The following is a 19,904-nucleotide window of genomic DNA, read 5'->3' on the forward strand; positions in this document are numbered from 1 at the left end:
AATACTTGCCGCGAGGGAGGAGACGATGCGCCGATCTGCTGATGCGTGCGAGGACAAGGCGACAAACTTCTGCACGCTAGGCCGTTGATGCGGTGACTCCATACCACGAGGGAGGAGATGATGCGATGATCCTGTTGCGTGTGTGATCGGGTTGCGATGCGAAGAAATGACGCTTCGCGAGGGAGCGATTATCCTGATGCAATGCGATGAAAATGACGGACGCCCGGCGTCCGCGCTGCTATGTCGAGATGCGATGATCTCGATGCAATGATCTGTGGGGTTAGCGAGCACTTGGCAGCCCGCAAACATGCAATGGGATGATCTTTGGTTGCGAGCAGCGTGATGAATTTCCGGTGCGCTTTCAGCTGCGGCGGCTCGCAAACGTGCGTTAGCGACGATTTCAGCAAGCTCTTCTCTGTAGTAGAACTAGAGGCCCTGGAACTCACAGGAGCCTCACCTGCAGATAGAAATCCTCGCTGGGAGGAATCAGGAGGCTGGTGGTGAAGTCTGATGTGCCTGAGACTTCAAGAGGAGGCTAGCTCTCTCCTAGCCCTTGGGTGATTGCTGTAGCAAGATTAATACAAGTTCTCTCAAAGTCCTTTTCCCTCTTCTTCCAAGTCCAATTGTAACCACTGCAGGCCTATCCAAGAAACAGCACATAAGCACAAGGATAGTCACCTCCTGCAGATTCCTTCAGCTACATGGACAGAGGTTCGTCTTGTTGTCCAGGAGCAATACCAATTGTAGGGGTTTCAGCACAGATATTTATACCCCAAAAGTCTTTGTTCTCAGAAGCTACAAGTCACTGAACCCAGTCAGAACCAGTTCTGTTCAGTCCTGGAGCACTTTGTTTACCAGGCCCCATCCTTCCTTTCAGAAAGAGGGGGTCTGCCATCAGACGCACAGTAGGTGGTGGAGCCAGCATTCACCTTGCCAGGCACAACCCTATTCTGGTCAAGGAGCTACCCCTCCCCATACTCCAATACAGATCTCTCTATTCAACCCAGGTCTGACTCAGCCTGCCCTGTCCCTCCAAAACCAGACAGCCAATACACATAAAAGCAGAGCACACTGGAAGGCTTAGGCAAGAAAATACCTACTTTCTAAAAGTGGTATTTTCAAACACAGAATATAAAAATAAATTTCACTAAAATATATATTTTAATATTCTGAGCTCAGGCATACTAAATTCGTTTTTCTACCATGTTCCTGGGGTCGGTTAGGATCATAGGATGTAGTAATCAAAACTGCTCATTCTGGCCTATGGGGAACAGGTAGACTTGCAGTAGTGAAAAACGAAATTGGATGTAATTCACTACCAGGACATGCTACACACACCAAGGCATGTCCTACCTTACACATACAATGCACCCTACCATAGGGGTGACTTACATGATGCCTAGGGAAGGTTCAGGGGCTGGGAAGTGTGGGCACTTCACAGCCAAGATGGCAGTTCTGGACTGCACACAGACTCTGCAGTGGCAGGTTTGAGGTACACATTACAAGCTGCTTCTGTGGGTGGTGCAAACCAGCGCTGCAGGCCCACCAGCAGCATTTGGTTTACCAGCCCAGGGCACACACAGGCCACGCTACTAGGGACTAACAGGTAAACCAAATAAGCCAATCATGGATATACCAATTCACCTAGTCATATTTACAAAGGGAGAGCATATGCACTTTAGCACTGATCAGCAGTGGTAAAGTGCTCAGAGTCCTAAAACCAACACAAACAGGTCAGACAAAATACAGGAGGAAGGCAAAAAGTTTAGGGATGACCCTGCAAAAAGGGCCATTTCCAACACTAATGAACTATAATTCATTTGAAATGTGACGCATTTATTTAAATGTGCTCAATAATATTGATTATGTATATGTGTGTTTAATGAAATGATATGCTGTTCTCATGTTGGCCGAATTCTGTAGGCCTGATGTGTATTTCTCCCCGTTGCTTTCGAGCTAGATTGGCTAGTAGAATTCATGTGTCTGCAGAACTTGCTCTTTCTCACGTTTCTGTTGCAGGTGGAGAAATGCATCTTTGTTAGTTAGAATAATGTCTATGTTTTAGGAGTTAGGCTCAGGGAGGAAAAGATGCATTCAACTGCAGAGGGCCTGGGAATCAAGGTCATCAAGCCAAGGCCTGGGAGCCTCGCTGCCACATGGAAAGTTACCAACGAGGAGGTGTCTTGTGTGGAAGGGTGATGTCACAAAGCCTGATGGGACGGTGTAAATCGATTCATCTATTGGGGTTAGGGACAGAGTCTGGGAACTTCTGCCTTGACATGAGAGCGAGAGCATCTTCAAACGAGCTCTGTAGCTTCATGCTACCAGACCCAATCAATGTGAATGGTCTTCTTAGGAAGGCTTCACTTTCTTACACCTTTTCGGTACTTGCCTGGGAAATGCTAAGTAGGGATGTAATTTTACTGATAGTGTAGGGACAGACTAATGCTCTTAACCTACAAATGCCAGATGAAGGGGACTCTTGACATCGAGCAGTTATATACTATGTTCTAATTCTTGAACTGGTTATTCTGTGTATGCTACATCTTCTTAACTTCAGCCGTAAATTTTGCTTTGTATTAGTTCCAATGTATTTCTATGCCCTCATTTCAAGGTGTTTGTATGTCCAGCTGTTCTTGGCTTGGTAATAAACTAACTAAACTTTTAATTGGAGTCTGTGATTCTTCGGAGTCATGGTTCAATGGAACTGTAAGGCATAATTGGTCAACTATAATTTCTCTCCCCTCCAAACTTTCAAGCAGACAGCAAAGACACATCAGCCAGGGGTTCCAGAGTAAGTCTAGAACATGAAACCCGGCTCCTTCATACATCAAATGAGAACGGCAAGGTTCATCCATCACATTAAACTTTCTGTGGTGTAAGAGTTTTCTTGTTGAATAAAGATGCATGATAATCCATGGCTGTCAGTATTATTCTAATTGTTAAGAGTGCTGCTTCTATAGAGAGATAATAAATCATAAATACCCTGCATTAAGTTAAATGTCTAGACTTTTCATAACCACCCCTTTCTTTTCCTTATGTGCAGGGTGTACCTGTTAGGTAAGCGTCAGATCCTCCAGGAAGCCTTCCAGCAGTTCTACACCTCTCTCTGCTCACAAACCAAGCTCCAGGCTCAGAAAGATTTGCTTCAAAAGAAGATCGCCGAGGTGGGCACCAAGGAGCCCCCGCCAGCCCTTCAGCTCCAGGACGACCAGCAGTCCATCTGCTCAATTGTGAGTCTCGCCAACCTCTGCAGTAGTCCACCAACTTGTGTAACACCATTGAGAGTATAAGAATGCATTATATTTCATAAATATGCATAGGCCCCTAGTCATGCATTCTTGCCTAATATACATCACTCTGCCCTAGTGTTCCTATTATGAAATTCCACTGGTTCATTGTCTTCTGAACATAACATTTATTCCAGAAATCTGAATATTTTTCCTGATCAGTGAACTCGAATCAGGCACGTTAGTCGTGTATATTGCATTTCGCTAGGATATTAGGCCTAATATGGGGCATTTGAGTCACACTCTGCTGAAATGTGCATGTGCTGATGGGTACGTCGTGTAGTATCATCGATGTACATGCCAAATAGTCATACACAGAGTGCAGCAGGTCCACAATATCAACAACAAACGAAACACAAATAATGTAACTCCTCCACCGAAGCATTCAGTCCCTGTAAAATACAGAATGGCAGGTAAGGGAACTCAGAAAACACCAGCTGATGCCCAAGAAAAGTAAACTTGTTGCAACAAACAATACTTTTGGTTTTCACAGCTGTATTCTTCTCTCTTGCCAGGAACGGGACGGAGTAAAAAGTTTAACTTTGGAAACAATAAAAAATCATATCTCCGGAATCTTTCGACCGAAAATCTCAGTGAGTATAAGTATTTGTTGTGGTTCTCTTTCTTTTCAGTGCTCCAGATTAAATGATGCAAAAACAACAATTGATGGACAGAATGCAGAACAATGTCATACATTCACCCCAGTACAGAGATCTGGGCCTGAATCCATCATTTTTTTGCTCACCATGCCATTCCAGTTTGGACCCAGCCATATGCAAATCAGTCTTGACCCTGCGCCCAATGGGAACAGTCCAGCCAGAACTGCCAAACCAGGTCCTCCCTGGACTGGAAACAAGCATACTAGGACCGGTTTAGGGCTTTCAGCCCTCATCAGCCAGGATAGCTTGACTCCAGTGGCATGGAGAGCACGGGACCCACGTCTAGGCATACCTGTCCCACTCAGGGTGACAAATGCAAAATCAATTGATGGACAGAATGCAGAAAAATGTCATACATTCACCCCAGTACAGAGATCTGGGCCTGAATCCATCTTTTTTTTGCTCACCATGCCTTTCCAGTTTGGACCCAGCCATATGCAAATTAGTCTTGACCCTGCACCCAATGGCAACAGTCCAGCCCGAACTGCCAGTCCAGATCCTCCCTGGACCGGAAACAAGCATCCTGGGACTAGTTTCAGGGTATGTCAACCTTCTTCAGCCAGGCTAGCTTGAATCCAGTGGCACAGTGAGCAAGGGACCCACGTCTGGGCATACCCATCCCACTTAGGGCAAAAAGTGTTACAGCAAACAAATGATGGACGGAATGCTGACAATGCAAACATTCTTCCCCAGTCAAAACATCTGGGTTAAATCCATCGTTCTTTTGCCCACTACGCCACCCCAGTTGGGACACAACTATATGCAATTTAGTCTTGACCCTGTGCCCCATGGGAACAGTCCAGACCGAACTGCTAGGCCAGGTCCTCCATGGACCGGAAACAAGCATCCTGGCAGTTCAGGCTGGACTTTTCTCATTTCCTGTTTAGTTAACTTGCGTGTCTGTATGTCTTACGTGTATGGTATGCCTTAATAGCCTTTATTCTACAATATTGCCACTTGTACTGTTACCAGCTAACCAGATAGCCTTCATGTTGTCTTAGCCATTGCATTTTTAAGTCTCAGCAATTGTATTTTATATTCTAGCCACTGTGTTTTGTGTTCTAGCCTTTCTATGTGCCTGCCTGTGTTTTGCTTGACTGTTTTGTCGCTGCATCGCCAGCTGCTTTTACTGCTGTTTTTCTCTGTCCTCCCGACTCCTGCTTCCCACCACCTAGCACCCCTCCCTCCCCAGGACCTACTTAATGGAGGCCGCAGCACAACCCTATTGAGCAGGTCCTGATCCAGCTTTCCCAACAGTCTCCTGAGGTCTACTTCTGAATCCTGTTGAGTCGCTAAGCTCCAACCCTTTTGACACAGATCCTCCACTGCCATTACCCTGATGTGCCTGCCCGAGTTTGCCTGACTAGAGAGCCTTTCATTTCCTGTTTAGTTAGCCTGCGTGTCTGCCTTGCATGTATTCCCTCGTAGCCTTTATTCTACAATATAGCCGCTTGTACTGTTCCCTGCTAGCCTTCACTTTGTCTTAGCCATTGTATTTTTAAGTCTTACCTATTGTATTTTATGTTCTAGCCACTGTTTTATGTTCTAGCCATACTGTTTGCATGCCTTTCTTTTGCTTGACAGTTTTGCCACCACCTCGCCGGGTGCCTTTCCTGCATTTTTTCTCTCTTCTCCCGTTTTCCACCTGTCTAGCATTCCTCCCTCCCAAGGACTTACTCAATAGAGGCTGCAGCATGGCTACGCTGCCAGCACGCGAAAGTCAAGCCTGTCTGTGCCCGTCCACACCTATACTGCACCCAATGGCAGGCACCCTGGCCCTCCGACCACCCACAACAACAACCATAGATGCACAGAACAACGTTTTACATGCTGCAGCTGTTGTTTCACCTGCAATCCAGGACCGACTGCCCATACAGGAACCCTCACCACGCCCACCCAAGAGACCAAGAACACCTCAAAAGTGCTCCACTGCATTCTGATCAATGTCCTGTCCTCCTGCAGACACGCCACATAAATCTGGGACACCATCACCACCTTCGCCCCCGACGTGATCTTCATTACCGAGATGTGGCTGGACCTCCCTCCTCAACCCCCGAATCGCCACCGCATTGCTCGATGGCTACAAGATTATACAGCAAGACTGCACCAACAAACACGGAGGAGGCATCGCAATCATCCACAAGGAAATCTTCTGATGCACCCCCACCAATGATTGCACCACATCAATCATGGAACTCCATAACTTCCAACTCCAAACCAACGCCAAGACAACCTTGTGAGGCACCCTTGACCACAGACCCCCGGGACCACAACCTATATACTCAAACGACATTACTGAATTAATCGCTCAGCTAGCGGTCGACTCCAGACACTGCATCATACTCTGCGACCTCAACTTCGACCTGAACGACCACAACAACGTCAACTCCACCAACCTCTTGGAAAGATTGAGCACCATCGGCCTTGCCCAACTGGCCACGACCCCACATACAACACAGGACACACGCTGGACCCAAACTTCACATCCAGCAACAGAGTCAAATGCAGACAGGTCCCCAAACTCACCTGGACCGACTATGCCATTGTCCACGCCACCGTTGAAGGCTCTCCTCACGCAACCACCAAGCCCCTGAGCTCCTCCCACTGCAGCTGGAACAAAGTGACCTGGACCCAGTGGACGGAGGCCCTCAACACCAACCAGCCAGATGATGCAACCACCTGGAACAGGCCGTCCATAACTTCTTCAGACTATATCACCAAATGGGCCAACAGATTTTCCCCCTTGAAGACAACCAAACCAAGCAGACTCTCCAATTAAACCAGCTAGTACACTCCAGAGCTCAGAACCATCAAGCATAACTGCAAATGACTGGAAAAGCAATGGTGCTCCACCAAAGACCCCGCTGACTGAAATGCCTTCAAATCAGCTCTCATGAAGTACCACCAACGCATGAAAGACACAAAAGAAGACTCCATCACAGACCACAACGTAACAAGCACCAACCACACTAAGGAACTCTTCAAAATCATCAGAGAATTCTCTTACCCCTGAGAACGCTGCAATACTTTGTCAGACTACTTCCATAGCAAAATAGCCACTATCTCAAACAACTTTGGCCCTCAACCCACCGATCTCAACCTCAACAACCTCTGCCCTCCAAAAGATACCAGCCGCCCAAACACCACTTGGACCCAGCTCACTACTCAGACCACGGGAGCCATTGGGTCCTCCATCCACTCCAAAGCACCGTCAAACCACTGTCCCTACCATTTCTTCAACCTCGGCACCAAAGAAATAAGCACCAAACTCATCAATATCCTCAATGCCTCCATCAACACTGCAGCCTTCCCCAACAAATGGAAATACGACGAGGTCAGACCTCTACTGAAGAAACCAACGACCGACTCCAGTAAACTCAAAACTTACCGCCCCCATCTTGCTGCTCCCGTTGCCCGCCAACGTTCTTGAGAAAGCTATCAATTACCAGTTCACTGAACTCCTAGAAAAAAACCAACCTGCTTAATGCCTTACAATCCAGCTTCCCATCTAACCACATCACAGAGTCCTCCCTGATAACTGCCACCGACGACATCGGATCCATACTCGACAGAGGTGAAACAACCCTGATTCTCCTTGACTTTTCAGTGGCATTCGACACCGTATGACAACACACCCTCATCAACAGACTCAACCGCATCGGCGTCCAGGGGGACATCCTCAAATGGATCACATCTTTTCTCACAGGACGAACTCTGAGAATCCATCTACCACCCTTTACCTCAGAATCTAAAAGCATTGTCTGCAGCATATCCCAAGGATCATCTCTCAGCCCCACCCTGTTCAACACCTACATACCATCTGTCGGCGACATCGTCAGATGCCATAGACTCCACATCATATCCTATGCAGATGACACCCAACTCATCCACTTGCTCACTAAAGACCCTTCCACCACCAGAACAAATCCTTCCACAACATCATGACCAGGCTCACTGACTTGTTGAGGACCAACTGCCTAAAAATCAACACCGACAAGATGGAGGTGCTGATCTCCAGGAACAACACCTCCTGGTTGGACTGCTCCTGGTGGCCCCAGGAGCTCGGACCCACACCAACAGACCTTGCCCACAACCTCGGCATCATCCTCGGTAGAAAACGCACCATGAAGTGCCAAGTCAATGCAGTCGCCTCCTCATGCTTCCACACCCTCTGGAAAATCTTCAGATGGATAACCATCAAAACCAGAAAGACTGTCACCCAGGTCCTCGCCGCCAGCCGACAAGACTATAGAAACGTGCTCTACAAAAGCATCAACATCCAACTCTTCAATACAGAAGGCAGCAGCCCATCTCATCCCCAACCTTTCCAAATGGACTCACATCACCTCCCACCTCAGGAAAGTCCATTGGCTCTCCATCCAGAAGAGATGCCAGTTCAAGATTGATAGACTCCTACAAGTCCCTACACAACCAGGGACCAGCATACATTAACCACCATCTGAGATTCTACCAACCTGCCAGACACCCACGCTCTGCCACCCTGGCCCTCGCACCCCCCCCCACACCAGCCGAATCAACAGTGGAGGTCATTCCTTCTCCTAACTAGCCGCCAAGGCCTGGAATGACCTACCCCTCCGCCTACAAACATCACCCTTGTTGGACTTGGCCCATTTTGCAGGGTCATCCCTAAACTTTTTGCCTTTCTCCTAGCCTTTTTCCTGACATGGTGTTGGTGGTTTTAGGACTCTGGTCACTTTAGCACTGCTGTCCAGTGTAAAGTGCGTGTGCTCCTTGTGTTACATATGGTAAGATTGGTCTACACCTGTTTGGCTTATTTAATTTACCTGTTAGTCCCTTGTAAAGTGGTATCTCAGATACCCAGGGCTGGTAAATTAAATGCTACTGGTGGGCTTGCAGCACTGATTGCGCCACCCACCCAAGTAGCCTTTCAACCCTACCTCAGGCCTCTGCCATTGCAGGGCCTGTGCACGCAGTGTTACTGCCGCTGTGACGTGGCACCTAAATTGTGTGCCATGTCTGTGACCCCCCTTTTACTGCATGTCAGTCACACCTAATGTAGGCCCTAGCTAGCCCTATGGGCAGGGTGCATTGTATGTAAAAGATAGGACATGTACCTTAAGTGTGTGACATGTCCTGGTAGTGACAAACAGCCATTTTGGTTTCTCACTACTGTGGGGCTGCCCACCCATAGCAATACATTGGGATTCCCTGATAAGTGTTTCAGTGGTAATTCCTGATATGAGAGGAGCAACATGGTCAAGTTTAGTATATTTGGAATGGTAATAATAAATGCTTTGCAATGGTGTGCGCAGATTTATTATAACTATTTTAGAACTGCCACTTTTAGAAGTTGGCATTTCTGTGTGCTATGTGTATGCCTGCCTGATGCGAATTGCATGTCTGGATTTTGAGTGACAGGGGCTGGTGAGGTGTGTGTGGCTCCAGGAGGGGCAGGGTGAGTCAGCACTAGGCTAAATGGAACATCTACATTTGGAGTAGTGGGCGGAGTAGTCCCCTGACCCTGAATAGGATTGTGCCTGCCCTGTACAATTCTGGCTCCGCCCCCTGTGGTGTGTCTGATCACCGAGCCCCCACCTGACGAAGGGAAAGGGGAAGAGGAGCCTGGTAAACAGAGTGCTCCAAGTCCCCCTGAACCAGTTTTTGCTGGTTCCCCCAAGCTCTGTGCCAGGGCAGACAAAGCAAATGTGTAATATAAATATAGGGGCTGTGACCTCATGAAGTTGTGCTGTTCCTGTACTTGCTGCTGCTGGGGGCCCAGGAGGAACCACCACGAGGGCTGCCCTCCCTGTTGGAGGGCCCTTTGTGCTGGCCTCCCTGGGCCCAGCTGTGACCCTTGGATCTTTGGACATCCAGCGCCTCGTGAGTGCTCTAAACTTTATTTGCCAGCAGAAGAAAGGAACTGGCATCTGCAGCGCTGTGCTGCGTGATGATCTAGAGGGAATCCCAGCGTAGGGATTCCCCTGAGCTGCTGGGAGACAGCGGGAGCCCACTCCGCATTTTGTGCTTACTGGCAGGTGCCCACCCCGCTTATGTGCTTATTTTGAACAGTGGGTGCCCACCCCGCATTTTGACGATCGAAGCGGGACCCACCCCGCATTGTGGTGCCTTTCGAACGGGTGCCCACCCTGCTTTATGAGTATTTTGTCGGCGGGTGCCTACCCCGCTTGTGGTGTTGACGAGCGGGTGCCCATCCCACAATTGCTTTGTTTGTAGCAGTTGCCCATCCCGCAATGGCTTTCCTCTGAAGCGGGTACCCACCCAGCACTGTGCTGAGTGAGTAGGGAAGCCGCCAAGAGGAATTGCCAGGCCGCTGTCAAGTGCGAACCGGAAGCCAGGCGGCCTTGCCTGGTTGTGGGCGGGGCCCGCACCCCCATGCTCGTCCGGAGACTCGCGGGCTCCAGGTCAAAGTCCCGGTCCCAGAAAAGCGGACCGGGCGAAGTAAGAAGGATCCCTGGCGCCTGTCCCAGATCAGGGGAGTCACGAGGAGACCGGAGAAGCAGAGCCCAGGTGAGAGGGTCTCGGTGTTGCACCCTGTTGGTGCCTTTCGAGGCACATTGCCAGTGCCTTTTTGTTCCGAGCAGACCCGCAGGAGAGCAGGCCGCTCCAACGTAAGGCTCATTGTTTTAGGGCCCCGGTGGGAGTCCAGAGGGCACAGGGGTGCCCATGCCTCTTTTTAGCTATCGTCACAGCTGCCCCGCCTGACAGTGGGCAGCTGCAACGTTGGGGCACTTATGTTTCTAAGAGTCCCAGAGTGGGGCTCAGGCCATTTTCCTCAGTTGCGCTGCCGTAGCGGGCAACTGAAATGATTGGGCACGTTTTGTTTTAAAGAGTCCCAATGGGGGCCCAGAGGGCACAGTGAGTGCCAGTGCCCACAGATACCTGCACAGCTGCACCGCAATTAGCGGCAGCTGCAACGTTTAGGCAGCGCAGTTGCGCACTTTGGATTCTGCTGCAGTGGCAGCCACCCCTGACATTTGGGACATTGGGCATTTGAGCCTTCTGAGAAGGCCAGTTGGCCAGGGGGTCAGTTGGGTTGGTAGGGCGCCAGGCCCTAATGTGATTTATGTGGTGCCTAGGATAAATGTGATTTATGCACCATGATTTATGCCTCTGATGTTTGTTTAGGAGATTATTCCCTAATCTGAGATTTCTGTTTATGAGGGTATTGCATTCTGCGTTTATGCTTGTGAGGTTATTGCCTACTGTGATTTCTGCTTATGAGGTTATTGCATAATATGTTTATGCTTATGAGGTTGGTGCATAATGCGTTTTACGCCTAATGTGATGCTGATTGCATAATATGATTTATGTTGCAGTATATAATGCTGAGTACAATATTTTGCCAGTAACTACTGGTTGTGTTCTATCTTTGTTATTTGAGGTACTTTTACTAATTGATGCTTTGTGATGGTTCTGGCTGTGGCTCAATTGGCCCTGTCATGTGTACATAATCCCCTGTAAATATTGCCTAGTGCCAGTTGGCAAAGTTTATATTGTGTAATTACTATTCTAATGTGTTTTGGATAATACAAAGGCTATTTTTATATATCAAAAACACATGACCTCCACACTGTGTGGAGGAGGGAACAAGAGGCACGGGGTTTTAGGAGCTAGCAGCCTCCAACTATGAATGTTTAACCACAAAAGAGCTGCTCCTAAAGTGATAACCACTTTAAGGTTTGAGTTATATTGTGAGTGGGAACATCTCACAAAAAGTAACGGACTAGTCTCACACAACACCTGGTGTCATGCTTCATCATTGACCAGTCCTCGCCCTCTAAAACCTTGGTTTGATAGAGGGCGGGCATACACCTGACGACAGGGATGCACTTCTAAACTAAGTGGGGGCCCGTGTATGAGTGAGTGAGATTAAAAATCATTATAGTTATCCTCATTGTGTTTTTTAATGTGAAAGGTAACTATATGATGTTTAAAAGCAGGTGATGGTATGTGGGGGAATTAGTGTCCTCTAACCGTTGTGTTTAGAGGTCGACATGTTTCTGCCGTCTTGGCCCAGGAGGGTCCAGGGCATTCATCAGGACCTAAATATGTAAATGGGGGCTCCGTTCTTACCAAAAGTGGCAAGAGTGTACCACTGTGTGGGCGTGATCACTCTCACACTCCACAATTTGATGGCTCCTAGATTCAAGCCTGTAAAAGAAATGTAGGGAGAGAATAAAAATATATAACAACAGACCGTAGTAGTGGCGAATAACTGAACTCAATACATGCACTGATCCAGTTTCTGTGTGAGTGACTACTCATGTGACATGTGCCACTCAATTTGTGTACATGATGGGGATGCAAAGGTGAGAGCACGTGTCTCACTGTTCTTACCCTAAAAACCAAAGCTAAACCAGATTGGTCGCACACTGCTACACCTACCAGGCGTGTTCCCCCAATGAAAATGGTCCCTGAAGGTCAGCGTCGGCGGATACACCTATGCTCGAGTGTGAATGCAAGTATGCGTGGCGTGTGCCATCCCTGGACACGTGTTTCGAGGTAGTTGCCTCTCGTCAGCAGGGAGTAGGAAAATGTGTGGGGTTGCTGTGTAAGCTGCTAAAATCGTTATCAGGTCTAGTACCTCTCGTAGCGCGCAGGTGCGTAACCATGAGTCCGTCGACTCCACCGGCTCAAGGGAGCCTGAATATAAAGTTAAACCAGATTGGTCGCACACTGCTACACCTACCAGGCGTGTTCCCCCAATGAAAATGGTCCCTGAAGGTCAGCGTCGGCGGATACACCTATGCTCGAGTGTGAATGCAAGTATGCGTGGCGTGTGCCATCCCTGGACACGTGTTTCGAGGTAGTTGCCTCTCGTCAGCAGGGAGTAGGAAAATGTGTGGGGTTGCTGTGTAAGCTGCTAAAATCGTTATCAGGTCTAGTACCTCTCGTAGCGCGCAGGTGCGTAACCATGAGTCCGTCGACTCCACCGGCTCAAGGGAGCCTGAATATAAAGTTAAACCAGATTGGTCGCACACTGCTACACCTACCAGGCGTGTTCCCCCAATGAAAATGGTCCCTGAAGGTCAGCGTCGGCGGATACACCTATGCTCGAGTGTGAATGCAAGTATGCGTGGCGTGTGCCATCCCTGGACACGTGTTTCGAGGTAGTTGCCTCTCGTCAGCAGGGAGTAGGAAAATGTGTGGGGTTGCTGTGTAAGCTGCTAAAATCGTTATCAGGTCTAGTACCTCTCGTAGCGCGCAGGTGCGTAACCATGAGTCCGTCGACTCCACCGGCTCAAGGGAGCCTGAATATAAAGTTAAACCAGATTGGTCGCACACTGCTACACCTACCAGGCGTGTTCCCCCAATGAAAATGGTCCCTGAAGGTCAGCGTCGGCGGATACACCTATGCTCGAGTGTGAATGCAAGTATGCGTGGCGTGTGCCATCCCTGGACACGTGTTTCGAGGTAGTTGCCTCTCGTCAGCAGGGAGTAGGAAAATGTGTGGGGTTGCTGTGTAAGCTGCTAAAATCGTTATCAGGTCTAGTACCTCTCGTAGCGCGCAGGTGCGTAACCATGAGTCCGTCGACTCCACCGGCTCAAGGGAGCCTGAATATAAAGTTAAACCAGATTGGTCGCACACTGCTACACCTACCAGGCGTGTTCCCCCAATGAAAATGGTCCCTGAAGGTCAGCGTCGGTGGATACACCTATGCTCGAGTGTGAATGCAAGTATGCGTGGCGTGTGCCATCCCTGGACACGTGTTTCGAGGTAGTTGCCTCTCGTCAGCAGGGAGTAGGAAAATGTGTGGGGTTGCTGTGTAAGCTGCTAAAATCGTTATCAGGTCTAGTACCTCTCGTAGCGCGCAGGTGCGTAACCATGAGTCCGTCGACTCCACCGGCTCAAGGGAGCCTGAATATAAAGTTAAACCAGATTGGTCGCACACTGCTACACCTACCAGGCGTGTTCCCCCAATGAAAATGGTCCCTGAAGGTCAGCGTCGGCGGATACACCTATGCTCGAGTGTGAATGCAAGTATGCGTGGCGTGTGCCATCCCTGGACACGTGTTTCGAGGTAGTTGCCTCTCGTCAGCAGGGAGTAGGAAAATGTGTGGGGTTGCTGTGTAAGCTGCTAAAATCGTTATCAGGTCTAGTACCTCTCGTAGCGCGCAGGTGCGTAACCATGAGTCCGTCGACTCCACCGGCTCAAGGGAGCCTGAATATAAAGTTAAACCAGATTGGTCGCACACTGCTACACCTACCAGGCGTGTTCCCCCAATGAAAATGGTCCCTGAAGGTCAGCGTCGGCGGATACACCTATGCTCGAGTGTGAAGGCAAGTATGCGTGGCGTGTGCCATCCCTGGACACGTGTTTCGAGGTAGTTGCCTCTCGTCAGCAGGGAGTAGGAAAATGTGTGGGGTTGCTGTGTAAGCTGCTAAAATCGTTATCAGGTCTAGTACCTCTCGTAACGCGCAGGTGCGTAACCATGAGTCCGTCGACTCCACCGGCTCAAGGGAGCCTGAATATAAAGTTAAACCAGATTGGTCGCACACTGCTACACCTACCAGGCGTGTTCCCCCAATGAAAATGGTCCCTGAAGGTCAGCGTCGGCGGATACACCTATGCTCGAGTGTGAATGCAAGTATGCGTGGCGTGTGCCATCCCTGGACACGTGTTTCGAGGTAGTTGCCTCTCGTCAGCAGGGAGTAGGAAAATGTGTGGGGTTGCTGTGTAAGCTGCTAAAATCGTTATCAGGTCTAGTACCTCTCGTAGCGCGCAGGTGCGTAACCATGAGTCCGTCGACTCCACCGGCTCAAGGGAGCCTGAATATAAAGTTAAACCAGATTGGTCGCACACTGCTACACCTACCAGGCGTGTTCCCCCAATGAAAATGGTCCCTGAAGGTCAGCGTCGGCGGATACACCTATGCTCGAGTGTGAATGCAAGTATGCGTGGCGTGTGCCATCCCTGGACACGTGTTTCGAGGTAGTTGCCTCTCGTCAGCAGGGAGTAGGAAAATGTGTGGGGTTGCTGTGTAAGCTGCTAAAATCGTTATCAGGTCTAGTACCTCTCGTAGCGCGCAGGTGCGTAACCATGAGTCCGTCGACTCCACCGGCTCAAGGGAGCCTGAATATAAAGTTAAACCAGATTGGTCGCACACTGCTACACCTACCAGGCGTGTTCCCCCAATGAAAATGGTCCCTGAAGGTCAGCGTCGGCGGATACACCTATGCTCGAGTGTGAATGCAAGTATGCGTGGCGTGTGCCATCCCTGGACACGTGTTTCGAGGTAGTTGCCTCTCGTCAGCAGGGAGTAGGAAAATGTGTGGGGTTGCTGTGTAAGCTGCTAAAATCGTTATCAGGTCTAGTACCTCTCGTAGCGCGCAGGTGCGTAACCATGAGTCCGTCGACTCCACCGGCTCAAGGGAGCCTGAATATAAAGTTAAACCAGATTGGTCGCACACTGCTACACCTACCAGGCGTGTTCCCCCAATGAAAATGGTCCCTGAAGGTCAGCGTCCACAATTCTTCGGGGTAACACGCTAGTGGGTGGAGCAGTGTGCGACCAACTTGGTGATACATATTTAGTGGCTCTCTGAGCCCCGGAGTCGACGGGCTCATGGTTACGCACCACTGAGCATAGGCGTACCCGCCGACGCTGACTACAGGGACCACAATTCTTCGGGGTAACACGCTAGTGGGTGGAGCAGTGTGCGACCAACTTGGTGATACATATTTAGTGGCTCTCTGAGCCCCGGAGTCGACGGGCTCATGGTTACGCACCTGCGTTCGCTACGAGAGGTACAGACCTGATATGATTTTAGCAGCCTACACAAGCAACCCTGCACTCTTCCTACTCCCTGCTGACGAGCGGCAACTACCGCGAAACACGTGTCCAGGGATGGCTAACGCTACTCTGACTTGCACGCACCACTGAGCATAGGCGTACCCGCCGACGCTGACTACAGGGACCACAATTCTTCGGGGTAACACGCTAGTGGGTGGAGCAGTGTGCGACCAACTTGGTGATACATATTTAGTGGCTCTCTGAGCCCCGGAGTCGACGGGCTCATGGTTACGCACCTGCGTTCGCTACGAGAGGTACAGACCTGATATGATTTTAGCAGCCTACACAAGCAACCCTGCACTCTTCCTACTCCCTGCTGACGAGCGGCAACTACCGCGAAACACGTGTCCAGGGATGGCTAACGCTACTCTGACTTGCACGCACCACTGAGCATAGGCGTACCCGCCGACGCTGACTACAGGGACCACAATTCTTCGGGGTAACACGCTAGTGGGTGGAGCAGTGTGCGACCAACTTGGTGATACATATTTAGTGGCTCTCTGAGCCCCGGAGTCGACGGGCTCATGGTTACGCACCTGCGTTCGCTACGAGAGGTACAGACCTGATATGATTTTAGCAGCCTACACAAGCAACCCTGCACTCTTCCTACTCCCTGCTGACGAGCGGCAACTACCGCGAAACACGTGTCCAGGGATGGCTAACGCTACTCTGACTTGCACGCACCACTGAGCATAGGCGTACCCGCCGACGCTGACTACAGGGACCACAATTCTTCGGGGTAACACGCTAGTGGGTGGAGCAGTGTGCGACCAACTTGGTGATACATATTTAGTGGCTCTCTGAGCCCCGGAGTCGACGGGCTCATGGTTACGCACCTGCGTTCGCTACGAGAGGTACAGACCTGATATGATTTTAGCAGCCTACACAAGCAACCCTGCACTCTTCCTACTCCCTGCTGACGAGCGGCAACTACCGCGTAACACGTGTCCAGGGATGGCTAACGCTACTCTGACTTGCACGCACCACTGAGCATAGGCGTACCCGCCGACGCTGACTACAGGGACCACAATTCTTCGGGGTAACACGCTAGTGGGTGGAGCAGTGTGCGACCAACTTGGTGATACTAAAAACCAAAGCTACTGGCCCCATGGGAGGAGGGGAGAGGAAACCCCTGTTTGTCAGAACCTGTGGAAAAAACATATAGATCACAGCTGGCGTGAGAATTATGGTTTTTCAAGTACAAACACACAGAACATTCATCCTCAATTGTGCTAATTGCCCCAAAGTACTTTAATTCAATCCAATCTCATTCACACCCTTACTGCCTCAAGAAAAGTTTCCTGCGTGGATCCTAGGCGACTGCTCCCGTTCCTCCCCGGTGTAGGACTGGGTGGAGAGCCGCTGTGCTTTTATAGTCTGCTCACTTAAGCAAATTGGTTTTAAGTGGTGCTAAGTGAAATCAGGTGCGTGGTTTCCTGTGTCCCTGGAGGGCTGGTCAATGATGAAGCATGACACCAGGTGGTGTGTGAGACCAGTCAGTTACTTTTTGTGAGATGTCCCCACTCACAATATAACTCAAACCTTACAGTGGTTATCACTTTAGGAGCAGCTCTTTTGTGGTTAAACATTCATAGTTGGTGGCTGCTAGCTCCTAAAACCCCGTGCCTCTTGTTCCCTCCTCCACACAGTGTGGAGCTCATGTGTTTTTGATTTCGTACAGCTGATGGCTGTGGGAACATAAACATGGGTAAAAACATTCCTAACAATAGCAAAAAGTACTGATTACCCAAGGATCAGACTAATAGGAACTGACGGATATAGTTAATCCCCAGTCCTTTCCCCATAGATAAAAAGGAACGGATCACAATTCGATCCAGTCCGCCCATCAACTTACCCTATCTCACCTCACTCTACTGTAACCATGGATACGGAACTTTCATTTGGGGATGAGATCTTAGCTGAGATCCTCAGTGCACCATCTTTGCTAGCTGAAACTGTGGTAGCTCAAACAGTTAAAAACTCTGACGAATGGGAAGCACTATCAACAAAGAAGAAAGATCAGATACGCACAGCCCTACATGGGGCATTTATGACAGAGTACCTCAGAAAAAACACCGCCCGAGAGGACTCAGTCACCAACGAACCAAGGTTGTTTCTTAACAACAAAGAGTTCTGTACTAATTGGTCATGCATTGCCTGGAAGTATACCAAGGATTGGCTCATTTTAATCATCAACACCGCCAGGCAGCTGGCTGATGCCCTCCTTGTTGAAATTCAACAAAGTGAATGCAGATTAAAAGCAACGGTACAGTTATCAGACTTCAAGAAGAAACTTGAAGAAATTAACAATGACCACTCCGAGTACAAAGACTACCTCACACAATCGAAGTTAACAAAACTGAGAAAAGATGTGCAGAAGTTTAGTAGAGAAACAGTATATCCATACATAACGGACGAACACTATGACAAACCTGCACAACAGCAAACAGGCAGAAAACAAAGATTGAGACCTACTCCATTGAATTGGACTTTCAGCTCAGGGGATGAAAGAAGTGACACTAGCAGTGATGAAAGCTCAGGACAACAGCAGAATAGACAGCAGGGCTACCGCCAACAATGGCACCACAACCACCACCCCCCTTTGGATTTTGGCAACAACCTTACTTTCCACCAGTATTTGGCTTCCCACAAGGTCCCCAGCCTTTTTTATACCGGGGCGGGGGCAGAGTCAGAGGCCGACAAAAAAGAAGGAACACAAGGGTGAAGTGGGAGGACCAACCACCCTCCACGGTGGTGACCAGGAGCAAAGGGAGGATGAACATGCCCTCAACAAGCAGGGAATAACCAACATTGTTAACCTCAGCAAGCATGTTCTGACTACTGATGAGGAAACAGTCCTATCAAAAGGACTGGGTTTCGTTCCTACACCAAAGAATGATGCCTTTGTACTCCACACAGAACTTGCACAGTTCTTCAGAAAACTTAAGCTACACGATTACTTTGGTGATAATGAAGACAAGACTGAAGAAAAAAAAACTACAACAGGACTTAGAAAGAAGTCAACATTCCAACCACCAGCCCAGAACACCTCATGTCAAGTACTAGCTTTTGAAGAAGCAGTACTCAACAAAATCAAGGGGATCAACTTCCAGAGTACCAAGGGTTTCCAAAACCTTATGAAAAATGAGCACACAGCACTGCAAAGTCTGAAGAACAACCACGATCTCGTGATAAAACCCGCGGACAAAGGGGGAGCAATTGTGATTATGGACCAGGAGATGTACCAAGAAGAGTGTAAATTACTCCTCTCAGACACAGTTAGTTACGCCATACACAGAATTGATCCAACTACATCCCTCATGACAAGAATCAAAAATATGGTAGAGGAGGCCCTCACCAATGATTGGATTACTAGACAGGAGGCGGGTTTCCTTATTAATGAGGAACCTAGGATGCCTAGATTCTACACGCTCCCTAAGATCCACAAGAACCGGACCCCCCCACCCGGAAGACCCATCGTATCCAGGATTGGATCAGTTCTGGAACCTCTTTCGCAGTTTTGCGATTGGCTCCTCAGACCGATTGTGAAAAAATCACATTCCTACCTTAGGGACACCAAGGATGTCCTTTGCCTTCTCTGAGATCTGGAAATAGATCCTACAGAGAACCTTCCCATAACAATGGACATAGAGACCTTATACACAAGCATACCACAGAGACGAACCTTGGAAGTGGTGGAACAAATTATCCTAAACATGGAGTGGAATTTCATCACTCCTCAACATTTTGTGATGGAATGTGCTGAATTAGCACTAACTGAGAATTTTTTCGAATTCGAAAACACCATCTACCACCAGATTACCGGTACTTCGATGGGCAGCACTTTTGCCCCAAGCATGGCATGTCTCTATGTCCCAATAACAACAAGAGGGTGAGGGAAAATCACTCTTGATCCCCCTGGTTAATAATAAATCAACAACAAAAGAGTGAGTTAGGTAAGGAGCAAACCAAGAGAAAAGGCGTGGGCAAAAACCAAAATAGTGTTTTAAAAGAACCCTCACTCACCAACCTAGTTGGTGACATGCTTCATCATCGGGTTCCCACCAGAGAGGCCGAATGCCTCTCTGGTGTGCTGCAACGCCTGAATTACAGCGGAGCTGGTTGTGATAGAACGGAAGGTGAAAGTTTAAAAGGT

General features: G+C 49.1%; 1 protein-coding gene across 3 annotated transcripts in view; it reads left to right on the forward strand.

Annotated features, from left to right (window-relative positions):
* Window positions 1-19,904, forward strand: part of FES (FES proto-oncogene, tyrosine kinase) — a 580,113-nt gene that overhangs the window by 420,980 nt on the left and 139,229 nt on the right. For all 3 annotated transcript variants that reach the window (XM_085644363.1, XM_085644367.1, XM_085644366.1), the window contains exons 10-11: window positions 3,047-3,233; window positions 3,806-3,883. In XM_085644363.1, coding sequence (XP_085500489.1) covers window positions 3,047-3,233; window positions 3,806-3,883 — 265 coding nt within the window. The remainder of the gene's footprint in view (window positions 1-3,046; window positions 3,234-3,805; window positions 3,884-19,904) is intronic.

This window comes from Triturus cristatus, chromosome 3_1 (genome assembly GCF_964204655.1).
Source record: "Triturus cristatus chromosome 3_1, aTriCri1.1, whole genome shotgun sequence".
Classification (NCBI taxonomy): domain Eukaryota; kingdom Metazoa; phylum Chordata; class Amphibia; order Caudata; family Salamandridae; genus Triturus; species Triturus cristatus.